Below are 14,456 nucleotides of genomic sequence, written 5' to 3' on the forward strand. Positions count from 1 at the left end.
TAATCACCCACATTGTTCCCCTGTTCACACCTCATTGTATGTAATGCCTGACCTATGCTGCCTGTGTATAGGCAGCATAGGGTAGGCAGAGTATGGCACATAGGCTGCATAGGGCAGGGAGGATATGGCACCCACAGGCAGGGTAGGACAGGCAGAGTATGGCACCCACAGGCAGCATAGGACAGGCAGAGTATGGCACACAGAGGCAGCATAGGACAGGCAGAGTGCTGCCTGTGTGTGCCATACTCTGCCTACCCTATGCTGCCTGTGGGAGGTGAACCTGGCAGGGGTTTGTTCTGGGAGTTTGTTAGCAGTTGGAAATAGCCATTAAATGGTCCCTAAGGTGTGTAATTATATGCTGGGGGTTGCTGTGCTATCCACAGGGGAGGAGGAGGCATATGGATTTAAGGGTGTGTCTTAATATGACATAATATAATTCTTTAACATATGAATGATGGTTGATATCCCTGCAGCGACCATTGTGATAAAATGGGTGTGGTTTGAAGTGGGTGTGGTTTAAAATTGGGGAGTGGCCAAAACTGGCTTCCATTAGCGGCCCTGCACCATGTATGCAAGAGAAATTCCGGCCCTCAGCACCGCAGAAGTTGGACAGCACTGGCTTAAAGGATAAGTAAGCGTTTTATTTTGAAATCCCCTAAAATTACTGTTAACAGCCGCCAGACTAACATACCTTTCTCAATGCATCCAGATTGTTTCTCTATTACAAGCGGCTGAACTACATCTCTTGTACTGACCTCCTTGTTTAGTGTGAAGCACTGCCACCTTTTGCTTTCTGAGTCCTCCTTCTTTCTCCAACTTTGAAGACCTCAAAGAGGTGCCTACTGGGCATTATGTCGGTATTGTATTGGTATTAAAGGAGAAGGAAAGGCTAAGTCACTTGGGGGTGCCAAAATGTTAGGCACCCCAAGTGACTTCAATCGCCTACATTTTACCCCGGGCTGGTGCCCCTGTTAGGAGAGAATAGCACCAGCCCTGCAGCGCTTCCTCCTTCCTGCTTCACACTCGTGTGCATGCGCAGTAGAGTGAAAAAGCCGAACTTAAATTATAAAGTCGGCTTTTCACTCTACTGCCATGCGATTGTCCAGGGAATTTGCGGCAGAACGAAGCAGGAAGGAGGAAGCGCTCGCTACAGATACCCCTGGCTGGTGCTGTTTTCTCCTAACAGGGGCACCAGCCCGGGGTACAAGGTAAGCAATTAAATGCACTTGGGGGTGCCTAACATTTTGGCAACCCCAAGTGACTTAGTCTTTACTTGTCTTTTAAGATAAAGTATTTGGGTAATTACTCATCAGACTGTTAGCAATAAAATACTAATGTAAATCATTTTACAATTGCAGGTGTAACATAACAAAACATGTATGCCAGTTTCCTTTTATCATGTGTTCTATTTCTTTAATTTCTGCTGTCTCCTTTTAGTTTCCTTCTCGTATCCTCTTTCCTTTGAAATGGGTGTCAGGTTAATAGACAGAGCTCTAAGTCTCGCTAATATCTTTGATGATGGGGCCAAGGTTTACCTGCCCATTTTTATTTTTTGTTCACCTGTCAGTTCTCTATTAATAACATTCTCAGAAACCTACAATGCTCTGTAGCTAAAACATTATTAGAAGTAAAGACTAGTTCTGTTTTCTATCTTGTCTATTAACACCCAGTGAAGAAGCATGGGTTTTGAAATTTTATGCACCCCAATAGTTTTCTTTATATTTATTTTGGTTATATGCCTTCCTATTTCTGTAGCCTGAATGTCTAGAAACAGCACCAAAGTACTGGGTTTCTTTTACATGCCACTATTATAAACTATTTTGATTCTTGTTTTAGGTCCATATTTCAATCCTCGTTCTCGGCAAAGAATTCCCAGAGACCTAGCCATGTGTGTCACTCCAAGTGGGCAGTTTTACTGTTCAATGTGCAACGCAGGAGCCAGTGAAGAACTGGAGTTTCGCCAGCACCTAGAGACAAAGCAGCACAAAAGCAAAGTTTCTGAGCAGCGTTATCGCAGCGAGATGGAGAACTTGGGATACATGTAGTAAAATGGCCTGTGTCAACTGTTGTTATTTAAATTTTTGGTTTGTTTTTCGGCTTATGTTTAAACCTTATTGCAGCTGGAGGTACCTGTTGTATGCCTAAGGATTTTCTGCGTCCCGGGCATCATGACAATACTGGAGTGGCATTACTTTTATGTTTCTAAGCTATTTCTGCAAGTGCTGGTAGAGAAGAATCTCACAAGACATACAGAAGCATATTCTGTAGAAGAGGTACTCTACAGTTCTACATATTAGTAGGTCTTTATGTTCAGCTCTTGTTAAAAAAAAAAAATATCCGGCACACCTGAAAATAGAAAAAAAAAAAAAAAAAAGAAGTGTAGTATAAAAGCTAAAAACATCAGACTATTAGGTCAGTAGAAGTCCCATGACCCTGCACGGAACTGCGAGTGTCTGTACATTTCATGAGACCTCAAAGGATTAAAGGGTTTTCTTTAATTTATTTTAAAAGTTTCGGGGGGGGGGGGGGGGGCGGCCTGCTGTGCTATCTCTAATATATGACTAGCCATATTTTATTATATATTATTAATAATAATAGTTTATTTTTTGTGTTCCTAATTTCCTTCATACCTTTTATGGGAGCCCTAGGTGACTCCTTGTCTTTTAGCTTAGGTAACAAATTTTTAAAACAGTAAGGTAATAGTTACATCCTTACAGCTGAAGCTTTGGAAGTGTAATGTTACATTCTTAAGGGATATTTCATATTGGGTACTGCACTGTTTGCTTTAAATTATAAGCAGTCACAGAGGAATAAATCCTTTATCATAGAGATACTTAGGGGATGATTTTCTATTTTCCAGCTTGGAAAATAATTGTCCGAATTGCTAATTTATAGATTAACCTAATTCAGATAGGTTAGTATGCAGAGCATCACTGCATACTGACCACTAAAGAATATAAATGTGTTTGACTGCCCAAATTAAGCAAGCACATTCAGACAAATTGGCTTTGTTATTGCGGTCAATTTGTTAGTACTTTCCTGACTATTCCTGTGTTAAATAATAAAATAGATGAAACGGATGGGAATCCTTTTGGATCCCCTAGTATGATCCACAATAAACCTGCCCTATACTTAATAATAAACATCCAAAGTATTGTGCATTCCTTTAGTATAATTTTAAAGCTTATTTTTTTGTGTATTTTAGATAAACACAGTATTTAAAACACAATAAGAACATAGTTTTTGCTTTGACTTTAGTAACAGAAATCTGTATGTTGTACATTAGTTGACAACACACAATCTAGTGTGCATAAATGAGCTGCCATTCCAAAGAATTCAAGGACAGTTGAACATCTCTATGGATATATACACCATGGAGACTTACATTGTCATGGTTTACATGAACTTCCGAAATGTAGGCATTGGAAGAAATCCCGAACAGTTCAAAGCATGCAACTGTGTATGTTATATTGGCGTATAAAACCGAAAAAGCTCAAGAAACCCAATACTGTGTTTGCTAGTAGACTGTACTATATACAACCACTTTTTTCATTGTTACTGAATGGGCATTTAACAAATTAATGTGCAATGAAATGTAGATAGTTATGTGTATAAAATGTTCTAATTGCACTCAATTCCTTTGCTGCAAGAGGAGTTTAATATGTTCCTTTAGTAGCTCAAGGGATAATATGTATGGGACCTTGGCCAGTCATTTTACAAGGGACATCGCTTTCACTCCAATGTTGTATATTTTAGTTTAGGGCATTATACTGAAAATGTGGCTGCTTCTCCATTTTAGGTCAATGGCCACAAAACTTTTCTTCTTTGGTTGGATTATTGCGATGTATTTCTAACTTATCTTGCTGCTTCACAAAGCCATTAAAGGCTGGTTTTCTCACTGTATCCTGTGTTAGCTTGGGATATTCATTTCTGTCTTAAACTGCGTATCCTTTATGTATATGAAAATGAATGGAGTCTGGAGTCTGAGGACAACACTGACTGCTTGCTGCTGAACAACTGTATTTAACAAGGGTAAGGTTTAGGGTATGGTAAAGAGGGCATTTGCCCCGAGTCCCTTGCACCAAAGAGGCACTTTCTGCATCACCCCATACTCTGTTGTATAGCTAGTAAAGATATTTCCAGTATGTTAATCAGCAATGCAGCCCTTAAACTTGCAGTTCAGAAAAAAACAACTGGGCCCATAGGCTATGCAACTTTACTTACATAGAAGTGCAGTTGGCAGGCCTTGACAGTTTTGCTCCAGTGAATTTAAGAGTTGCAGTACAGCAACAAATAACAATTGCAATGCCCATTTATTTATATTTTAAAACTGTCAAAGAAACAAAATCCATGAATGGCCGAGGGGAAATGACATTACTAGTTTAAATAAAAGCTGTTAGTTTTCAGTCATTAACAAGCTTGGTTAATTTCTATATTGCTAAAAATATATTTCAGGATATAAATATTATTTAGCTATAGTTATATGAACATATCATAGGCTATAAAAGACCAAATAGGTTCTATTTGAGAGTGATTGTCAGACATTAGTTCATATATTTTTATATCCCAACACAATTCATTCTGACAAGAATTTTGAAAGAAAGCGTAGTTTTCCTGTGACATTTATTTTGTATTGATAAAATCCTACTTTATCTTTATCCATGCACCTTGGAATCTGAAACATTGTGTGGCCTGTGGTAGTGAAATTGCTTGTTATTTCTGTCCTGCGTCATAAATATTACAGCATGAAGCATTGTTTCCTGAAATTCCCTTTGACATAAGCAGTATAGTAACAGTTTTATTAATAAAAAAAAGAGATTTTCCTGCAAATGATAAGGTTCCCCTTACTCTTCACATCTGGAAAGTCACAGGCTGACAATCCCTGCATTAAAGGAAGAGTGGAAAACCATCAAAAGGGGTTGGTTTTAAACAATTGTCAAATAAAGTTTCATTTGCTGTGCATTCATACAGGAATATGGATAGCTCCATAGTATCACACTGAAAGTGTCCTTATTTAAAAAAAAAAAAAAAAAAAAAACCTTACTACGTCCCTGCCCTAAGGCACATCAGCATTTTAGGGCAACAACCACATTGACACTTTCTGTGCGCCAACATCAGTAGGAACCATTTGCCTACGTCTTTTGTTAATAGTTTTGTAATAAAAATACAAAAATCACAAGCCTTTGTTGCAATTGATCAGGAGCTTCACTAATCTAAGGAAGAGCTGAAGTTGGTACCAACCATCAGTTATTGACTGGGGGCAATTACTACATATGACAATTCAGCCTTATTCAATGAGGTCCATCCAATGGACATGGAAAAAGAAGACACTCCTTTATATTCCTTTTATTGATGGTGCTTTTGTGAGTGGGAACTTAAGTTTCAATGGTGATCCTCTATTGCTCACACTCCGTATTGTACTTTGACATTATCAATCCATTAAAATACTTGCACTGATCTCTTTTGACTCACAATCTCACAAGCCTGTCTTGCCATTTCAGAGGATTCTTTGCCTTTATAAACATGCTGGTTCATTCAAGAGACACAGCAGGATGTTAAATGTAAATTTCTTTCTTCCCCTGAGCCTTGTGCGATATGTTGCCATGGTAACCACTGATGCAGACATAAAGAACATTCTTTTAAGAAGGAAGAATTGGGGAGAGGAGGGATAATTATACATAGTATACTAGGAATTAAACCTTCTCTATTAAATGGAATGAAATCTTAAAAGGCTGTCTCAGGTTTTCACTGGATACAAATCTCTGAATCCAAGTAGGGCCACACAATCTGCTTGATTCTTATTAAAACTGTCTGGTTATTGCCTCTACTCTCTTTCACCACAATGTGGGCCAGTAGAATAAAAATGTATGGTCTTTTTATAATGGAGGTCTTTATAATGTATGGTCTTTTAATAAGGATACTCTCTGTAAGACATAGCATTTGCTCATGTGAATTCAGCCTTCTCCTGTTTACATTTTTGCATGTTCTGTTTTTTTATATTAAATGTTCTTTTCTATCTCGTTAAAGCCCTATTGTTCATTTTCTGTAATTGTCATATATTTTGCAAAAATGTAAGACAAAAAACCAAACATGAAGCTAAATATTGTTGATGTACCTTCTATTTATTAACTCAATGTGTTATTGTCTGCCTATAAAACCTTTTTTGTTCCGCACTACTCTGAGCGCCAGTATGTGTTACTGCCCTGTCACAAGGATTTATCAGGCAAATCAACTGCGCACCTTCTGAATTATTGTTTCAATTGAACACCTGAAAAATAAACGGCTCCACAATCTCATATAATTGAGAAACCGTTATATTGAAATAGTTTATTTCTGCCGAGTAATTTGATGCTGTAATGCTTCTTGGGAAAGAAACAATATTGAAAAGTAGATGATAGTTTATTATTATAATTTTTGTAATACTTTAACCTGCAATTTAACACAATCATTTCTGCTCTCGGGGAACACCATTTTTTATTATTCAGAGACTGAAATATAATTTTCTGTGCTACCTTGATAACTGGTAAATAGCATTTTGTATTTAATATTGGATCTTCTGCTGAATATATATTCTGCTAATGAGTAGGTATTACTTCACTTTAATTTTGGTAAATATGCAACAAAATAAAGGTATGGGGTCTATTACCTTGAAACCTATTATCAATAAAACTCTGTAATATATTATGTTAGGTAACATATAAAAACAATTGTTTTTAATTATTATCTTTTTCATAGTAAAGTACCTTGAACATGTTTGGCATGTATCATCCGGAAACACATTATCCACAATTCTCCGAATTATGGGAAGCCCATCTCATTGCTTTCATTTTAATCAAATAATTCACATTTTTAAAAATTATTTTCCTATTCTCTGTAATAATAAAAACAGTACCTTGTACTTGATCCCAACTGAGATATAACTAATCCTAGAGGCAAAACTATTGTATTAGGTTTATTTAATGGTGAGTTCATTCAGGTCCATTACCTGTACTTGTAAATCCATGGTGCTGGCAAAGCAGTGTTTTTATTTGCCTTCAGACCTCTATGATTGCGTACTTACTGTATTAAGGGAACATTCCTCCTCTGTAATATTTCTAATTATAAGTCAGCGGAGAAATACCCGACAACCCCACTTCTATCTGGGTATTAAAACTGATGGAAAATATGGATGTTTGCCATCAGCCCAAATATAAATGAAGGCATAGAAGAGCAATGCTTATTTATGTTACCTTATATAGAGGTTACACAACACTTTACAAAAATATAACAAACGTGCAAAAGAAAGCTCCCAGTTATTATATGTGTAAATTAAATTATTTTAGAGAGAGGATTGGTTTATGCATTTAATACTTGGCTGACAGATGAAAACTAATTGGAATATAAACCCAGTTTATGTTGTGTATTTTCAATTTGAATAAGTGATGCATTTTGTCTTAATATTTAAAGGGCAAGGAAAGGTGAATTCACTGGGTGCAGCATCCTATCAGCAGATTAATGTGAAGGTAGCAAGATTGCAGCTCCCAGTAGCTACAGTGGATATAAAAAGTCTATACACCCCTGGTAAAATGTCAGGTTCCTGTGCTGTACAAAAATAAGACAAAGAGAAATCATTTCAGAACTTTTTCCACCTTTAATGTGACCTATAAACTGTACCACTCAATTGAAAAACAAACAAATCTTTTAGGTGGAGGGAGAAAAACCAAAAAAACTAAAATAATGTGGTTGCATAAGTGTGCACACCCTTAAACTAATACTTTGTTGAAGCACCTTTTGATTTTATTACAGCACTTAGTCTTTTTGGGTATGAGTCTATCAGCATGGCACATTTTGACTTGACACTCTTCTTAGCAGAAACACTGCAAATCTGTCAGATTGCGAGGGCATCTCCTAAACACAGCCCTCTTCAGATCAACCCACCGTTTTTCAATCGGCTCTGGCTGGGCCATTCCAAAACTTTAATCTTCTTCCGTTGAAGCCATTCCTTCGTTGATTTGGATGTATTCTTTGGGTCGTTGTCATGCTGAAAGATGAAGTTCCTCCTCATGTTCAGCTTTCTAGCAGAAGCCTGAAGGTTTTGTTTCAATATTGACTGGTATTTGGAACTGTTCATAATTCCCTCTATCTTAACTAAGGCCCCAGTTCCAGCTGAAGAAAAACAGCCCCAAAGCATGATGCTGCTACCACCATGCTTCACTGTGGGTATGGTGTTCTTTTGGTGATGTGCAGTATTGTTTTTGCGCCATATTTTTTGGAATTATGGCCAAAAAGTTCAACCTTGGTTTCATCAGACCATATAACACCTTTTCCTACATGCTTTTGGGAGACTTGAGATGTGTTTTTGCAAAATGTAGCCTGGCTTGGATGTTTTCTTCATAAGAAAAGGCTTTCATCTTGCCACTCTACCCCATAGCCCAGACATATGAAGAATACGGGAGATTGTTGTCACATATACCACACAGCCAGTACTTGCCAGATATTCCTGCTGCTCCTTTAATGTTGCTGTAGGCCTCTTGGTAGCCTCCCTTCTCGTCTTTTCATCAATTTTGGAGGGGCGTCCAGTTCTTGGTAATGTCACTGTTGTGCCATATTTCTCCACTTGATGATGACTGTCTTCACTGCATTCCATGGTATATCTAATGCCTTGGAAATTCTTTTGTACCCTTCTCCTGACTGATATCTTTTAACAATGAGATCCCTCTGATGCTTTGGAAGCTCTCTGTGGACCATGGCTTTTGCTGTGGGATGCGACTAAAAAAATGTCAGGAAAGACCAACTAGAGCAAATGAACTTTATTTGGGGTTAATCAGAGGCACTTTAAATGATGGCAGGTGTATGCTGACTCCTATTTAACATGATTTTGAATGTGATTGCTTAATTCTGAACACAGCTACATCCCCAGTTAGAAGAGGGTGTGCACACTTATGCAACCACATTATTTTAGTTTTTTTGATTTTCTTCCCTCCACCTAAAAGATTTGTTTGTTTTTCAATTGAGTGGTACAGTTTATAGGTCACATTAAAGGTGGAAAAAGTTCTAAAATGATTTTATCTTTGTCTCATTTTTATACAGGAACCTGACATTTTGTAGACTTTTGATATCCACTGTAATTCCCACCATCCGCTGGAACACAAACTGGTTGTCATTAGAACTCTACACCACAGGGCGGAAAGTGTGACAACCGATACAGAGTCCAAGGACAAGGAACACAAACATCTCAGAGTAGCACTGAAATCTTGTGGCTACCAAACTGGGCCTTAGTCAAAACAGCAACTAAGCCTAACAGAAACACCAAAAGGAATAACCGTCCTGAGATACAGAGTAAGCGCAATATAGTCATCCCATATGTAGCAGGAGTGTCAGAGAAACTCAGGAGAATTTTCAACAAACACCACATACCTGTGTTTTTTAAACCTAGCAACACACCGAGACAAAAACTGTACACCCAAAGAATCCAACACCAAAAGAAAAATGTGGTAAGCTAAAATAGAAATGGAAAGGGATATTGCAGCTAGGAGTAAAAAGAATCCAAAATTATTTTTTAATTATGTGAATAGTGAAAAAATGAAGCAAGAAGGGGTGGGAACCTTATTATCACGGGGGATAAGTTGGTTGATGAGAACGGGGAAAAAGCAGAAATTTTGAACTCTTATTTTTCATCTGTCTATATACATTTCAGGAGCCAGATAGTGAAGGCTTCCCTTTTAATATGCCCAGTTCTAGTAATTTAGCTACTGACGCATGGGTCACTCGGGAGGAAATTCAAGAGAGAGTTGAACATGTAAAGGTTAAAGGTCCAGGACCGGAAGGGATTCATCCCAGGGTATTAAATGAGCTGAGTGCTGTGACTGCCAAACCTCTTCACTTAATTTTTCAGGATACACTGAGGTCTGGCACGGTGCCGAGAGACTGGCGGATTGCTAATGTGGTGCCGTTATTTAAAAAGAGATCCTGTTCTCAGCCTGAAAACTATAGGCCTGTTAGTCTGACATCAGTAGTAGGAAAGCTTTTTTTTTTTTAACGCACAGAAGGTTAATTTGATCATTAACCTTCTGTGCATTACTGTATCAAACGCTTTAGCAAAGTACAAGTAGATGACATCAACTGCCATGGCAGTTGATGTCATCTACTTGAACTTTGCTAAAGCGTTTGATACAGTAACGCACAGAAGGTTAATGATCAAATTGAGGAACATTGGCCTAGAACATAATATTTGTAATTGGATAGAGAACTGGCTGAAGGATAGATTACAAGGAATGGTGGGAAATGGAACATTTTCTAATTGGACCAGGGTGGTTAGTGGAGTACCGCAGGGGTCAGTCCTTGGTCATTTGCTTTTTAACTTGTTTAGTAATGACATGGAGGTGGGCATAGACAGTATTATTTCTATTTTTGCTGATGACACAAAATTGTGTAAAACTATAAGTTCCATGCAGGATGCTGCCGCTTTGCAGAGCGATTTGACAAAATTGGAAAACTGGGCAGCAAACTGGAAAATGAGATTCAATGTGGACAAGTGCAAAGTTATGCACTTTGGTAGAAATAATATAAATGCAAACTATCACCTGAATGGTAGTTTGTTGGGGTATCCTTAATGGAGAAGGATCTAGGAGTTTTTGTAGATAACAAGTTGTCTAATTCCACGCAGTGTCATTCTGTGGCTACTAAAGCAAATAAAGTGATGTCTTATATAAAAAAGGGCATTGACTCAAGGGATGAAAACATAATTTTGCCCCTTTATAGGTCCCTGGTAAGGCCTCACCTTGAGTATGCAGTGCAGTTTTGGGCTCCAGTCCTTAAGAAGGATATTAATGAGCTGGAGAAAGTGCAGAGACTGCAACTAAACTGGTAAAGGGGATGGAAGATTTAAGCTATGAGGTTAGACTGTCATGGTTGTGGTTGTTTTCTCTGGAAAAGAGGCGCTTGCGAGGGGACATGATTACTTTGTACAAGTACATTAGAGGGGATTATAGGCAGATAGGGGGTTTTGTGTTTTCCCATAAAAGCGATCAACGCACCAGAGGCCACCCCTCGGAGCTTCCATTTGAAGCAGCATAAGTGTTTTTTCACTGTGAGAGCAGTGAGGTTGTGGAATGCCCTTTCTAGTGATGTGGTAATGGTAGATTCTGTTTATGCCTTTAAGAGGGACCTGGATGAGTTCTTGAACAAGCATAGTATCCAAAGCTATTGTGATACTAATATCTACAGTTAGTATTAGTGGTTGTATATATAGTATGTGTATGGGATAGTATAGATTGGTAAGTATAGGTTGTGTCTGCTGCGTTTACTTGGAAGGGTTGGATTTGATGGACTCTGGTCTTTTTCAACCCTATGTAACTATGTATATGCAGTCCAGTGCACAGACCTATACATTGGGGAGACAAAGCAACTCCTCTCCAAGCCAATGGGGCGAACTCTACGGGGCAAGACTTTGCTGTATTTCTGCACCTAAAAGACGAGGGACACTCCTTTGAGAATAGCAATGTCCAAATTTTGGACAAATAAGGCTGCTGGTTTGAAAGGTTTGTATTGAGCCCAGTGAATATCTGATCCAGGAGACAAAAAATTACAAATACTGGTGAAGCCACAATGTCTGTTACTGTTACTTGTTAATGTATTGTCTATATATATATATATCAATCCAAATAGTGTCAGCACTCCAATGCTCAATCTCCTGCGGGGTGCACAGCCAAAATGTGAGTATGCAAAAAGTAATAATGATCCGTGGCCCGCACACCCTTCAAAACTTTGTCAAAAATGTATTGAAAACATACTGTTTAGAAGCGCCCATTGGAGCCTCCCCCACTGGAAAAACTCCAGGTACAGATGGCATACCAATGGAGTGGTACAAACAACACATTAAACTACTAGCACCACTACTAGTGAAACTATATAATGGTGTGAAAAAAGGGAAACCCCTACCCAACTCAATGAAAGAGACTCTTATTGTCCTGATCCTAAAACCAGGCAAAGACCCCCTAGACTGCTCCTCCTACAGGCCAATTTCGCTTATTAATGCAGATGCTAAAATTCTAGCAAAGATACTAGCCACCAGAATTGCACAGAATCTCGTTAAGATAATCTCCCCTGACCAAACGGGATTCATGCCAGGACGCACAACGGACATTAACATCAGAAGGCTGTTCACGAACATATCAATTAAACACGACAACCCTGGTAGCAGACTGGTAGCCTCCTTAGACAATATGAAGGCCTTTGACTCAGTGGAATGGGAATATCTATGGGCTACAATGAATAGGGTCCGAATACATCCCACATACATAAATTGGGTAAAAGAACTATACCATCATCCAACAGCCAAAGTAAGAACTAACACCAAGTTATCCACACCCCTCACCATAAGCAGGGGCACCAGACAGGGCTGTCCCCTTTCCCCACTCCTATTTGCACTTGCAATGGAACCCATGGCCTGCCGAATAAAAGCAAATAACGGCATAGTCGGACTGAAACTGGGCCCCAATAGAGAAATTATCTCAATGTATGCAGACGACACCCTCATTTACCTACCCAACTCAGAACACGCACTAGAAACGGTACTACAGGTAATTAACTCCCACACTAACTACTCTGGCCTTAAAATTAACTGGGAAAAATCAGTGCTATTCCCAATAGACCCTCGACCACCAGATGCCCCATCTCAGACTAAAGGCCTACAATGGGTAGAGTCCTTTAAGTACCTAGGAATATGGATACACACCAACCTAAATAAATTTGAAGAACTAAATATACACCCAATTCTTAAACTAATAGAAAAGAAAATCGAACTATGGGCAAACCTACCCCTGACATTAATAGGACGAATAAACCTATTCAAGATGATAATCCTTCCCAAACTAACCTACATCTTCAGACAAGCTCCTACTGTACTACACAAATCCATCTTTTCCAAACTTAAAAGTCTAATGACCACTTTATACTGGAACCACTCACCCCCGAGAATAGCCCTTACTACCTTGCAACTCCCCACAAAGCAAGGTGGACTAGCGGCTCCAAACCTATGGTTATACTACACAACTTACAACAGCCAGAAACTGGACAGTACCCACCTTAACTAACGCTGCAACCATTCTGGAAGCCCAGGTAATAGGCTCCCTGGAGGAGCTAAAAAACCTCCTATATCGAGGAACAAAATATACAAAAAAGACCTCACCGCTAATGAAAGCAACAGTGAGAGCATGGCAGACAGCAAATAGCTTCTACCCCAAACCACAGCAATACTACTCGACATATACGCCGCTATGGCATAACCCACACCTTAAACACTTCAAAACAGTACCAGACCCTCAAATATGGGCACAACACAACATAAAATACCTGGCCGATATCATGGTAAACGGTAAGATACTCACCTACCAAGACCTTAAACAAAAACACTCTCTTCCTAACAGGATGCTTTTTAGGTACCTACAATTAAGGCATGCTGCGGAAACCCAATTTGGCCGTATGCCAATCGACACAACCCCGAGACCAACAGAAATAAGAACTCACATGGAAACCTTAACAAAACCCCTGTCAAACTTCTACGCACAATTACTACAAGTAGGAAGTACAACCCTGGCTAAACTGTACACAAAATGGCAAAATGATATCCCTCAGATTACAACAGAACAATGGGAGGATATACTAGACTCTGCCTTCGAGGGGGTCATTAGCAGCAAAGATAAAATGACCCAATTAAACTACCTACACAGAACCTACCTTACCCCCCAGCGGTTACACAATATGAACTCCACCATACCCCAGAACTGCCCGAGATGCCAGCACGCTCCCGCAAACTTCATACATATGACCTGGGATTGCCCCAAAATCAAAATCTTCTGGGGAAAGGTAATACGATTGATAAAAGAAAAAACAGACATAATACTACCAATGGATCCCAGAATTACACTGCTTAATCAAATGGAGGAAATATCACCAAGAAGGGGGCAAAGAACATTGCTATCAATATTATGTATGTATGCAAAAAAAACAATTGCAATCCACTGGAAATCCAGTGGAGCACCCTCTATACATTACTGGGAACAATTAATAGAAAAGGCCATCCCATTGTATAAACTCACTTACATGAGAAGAGGATGCCCAGACAAATTCTGTAAAGTGTGGGAACCCTGGTTAGACCTAGACCCAACAATGAACTAAACCCCCTTAACGATGTATGCATAGGACAAAACCAAACAAATATAGTGTATCGCAACTCCCCCAAAACAACGACAACACACAATAAGGGAAATGAATAAGACACCATCACAGTTAACAGTTAATTTAGTTACAATTTTATTCTCAATGTAAAAATGACATATGCAATGCAACTACTATGCTTCTCTGTATTTCATTGATCTGTATGTAACTCAATACTTCAACAGGCAATCATAACATGTAACATGATACGTTGTAATGCTTTGCAATGCTCAATAAAAGAATTGTTAAAAAAAAAAAAA

General features: G+C 38.8%; 1 protein-coding gene across 4 annotated transcripts in view; it reads left to right on the top strand.

The window, feature by feature from the left end:
* zmat3 (zinc finger matrin-type 3) overlaps positions 1–6,176 on the top strand; it is a 38,216-nt gene extending 32,040 nt beyond the window's left edge. For 2 of the 4 annotated variants that reach the window (XM_012963055.3, XM_018093909.2), the window contains exon 6: positions 1,837–6,110. In XM_012963055.3, coding sequence (XP_012818509.1) covers positions 1,837–2,045 — 209 coding nt within the window. In that variant the 3' untranslated portion in view covers positions 2,046–6,110. Of the gene's footprint in view, positions 1–1,836 lie in introns of all 4 variants that reach the window. The other 2 variants (NM_001017144.2, XM_012963054.3) reach the window with 2 other exon arrangements.
* The last annotated feature ends 8,280 nt before the right edge of the window (positions 6,177–14,456 follow it).

The sequence above is a fragment of the Xenopus tropicalis genome, chromosome 5 (assembly GCF_000004195.4).
Source record: "Xenopus tropicalis strain Nigerian chromosome 5, UCB_Xtro_10.0, whole genome shotgun sequence".
Lineage (NCBI taxonomy): Eukaryota > Metazoa > Chordata > Amphibia > Anura > Pipidae > Xenopus > Xenopus tropicalis.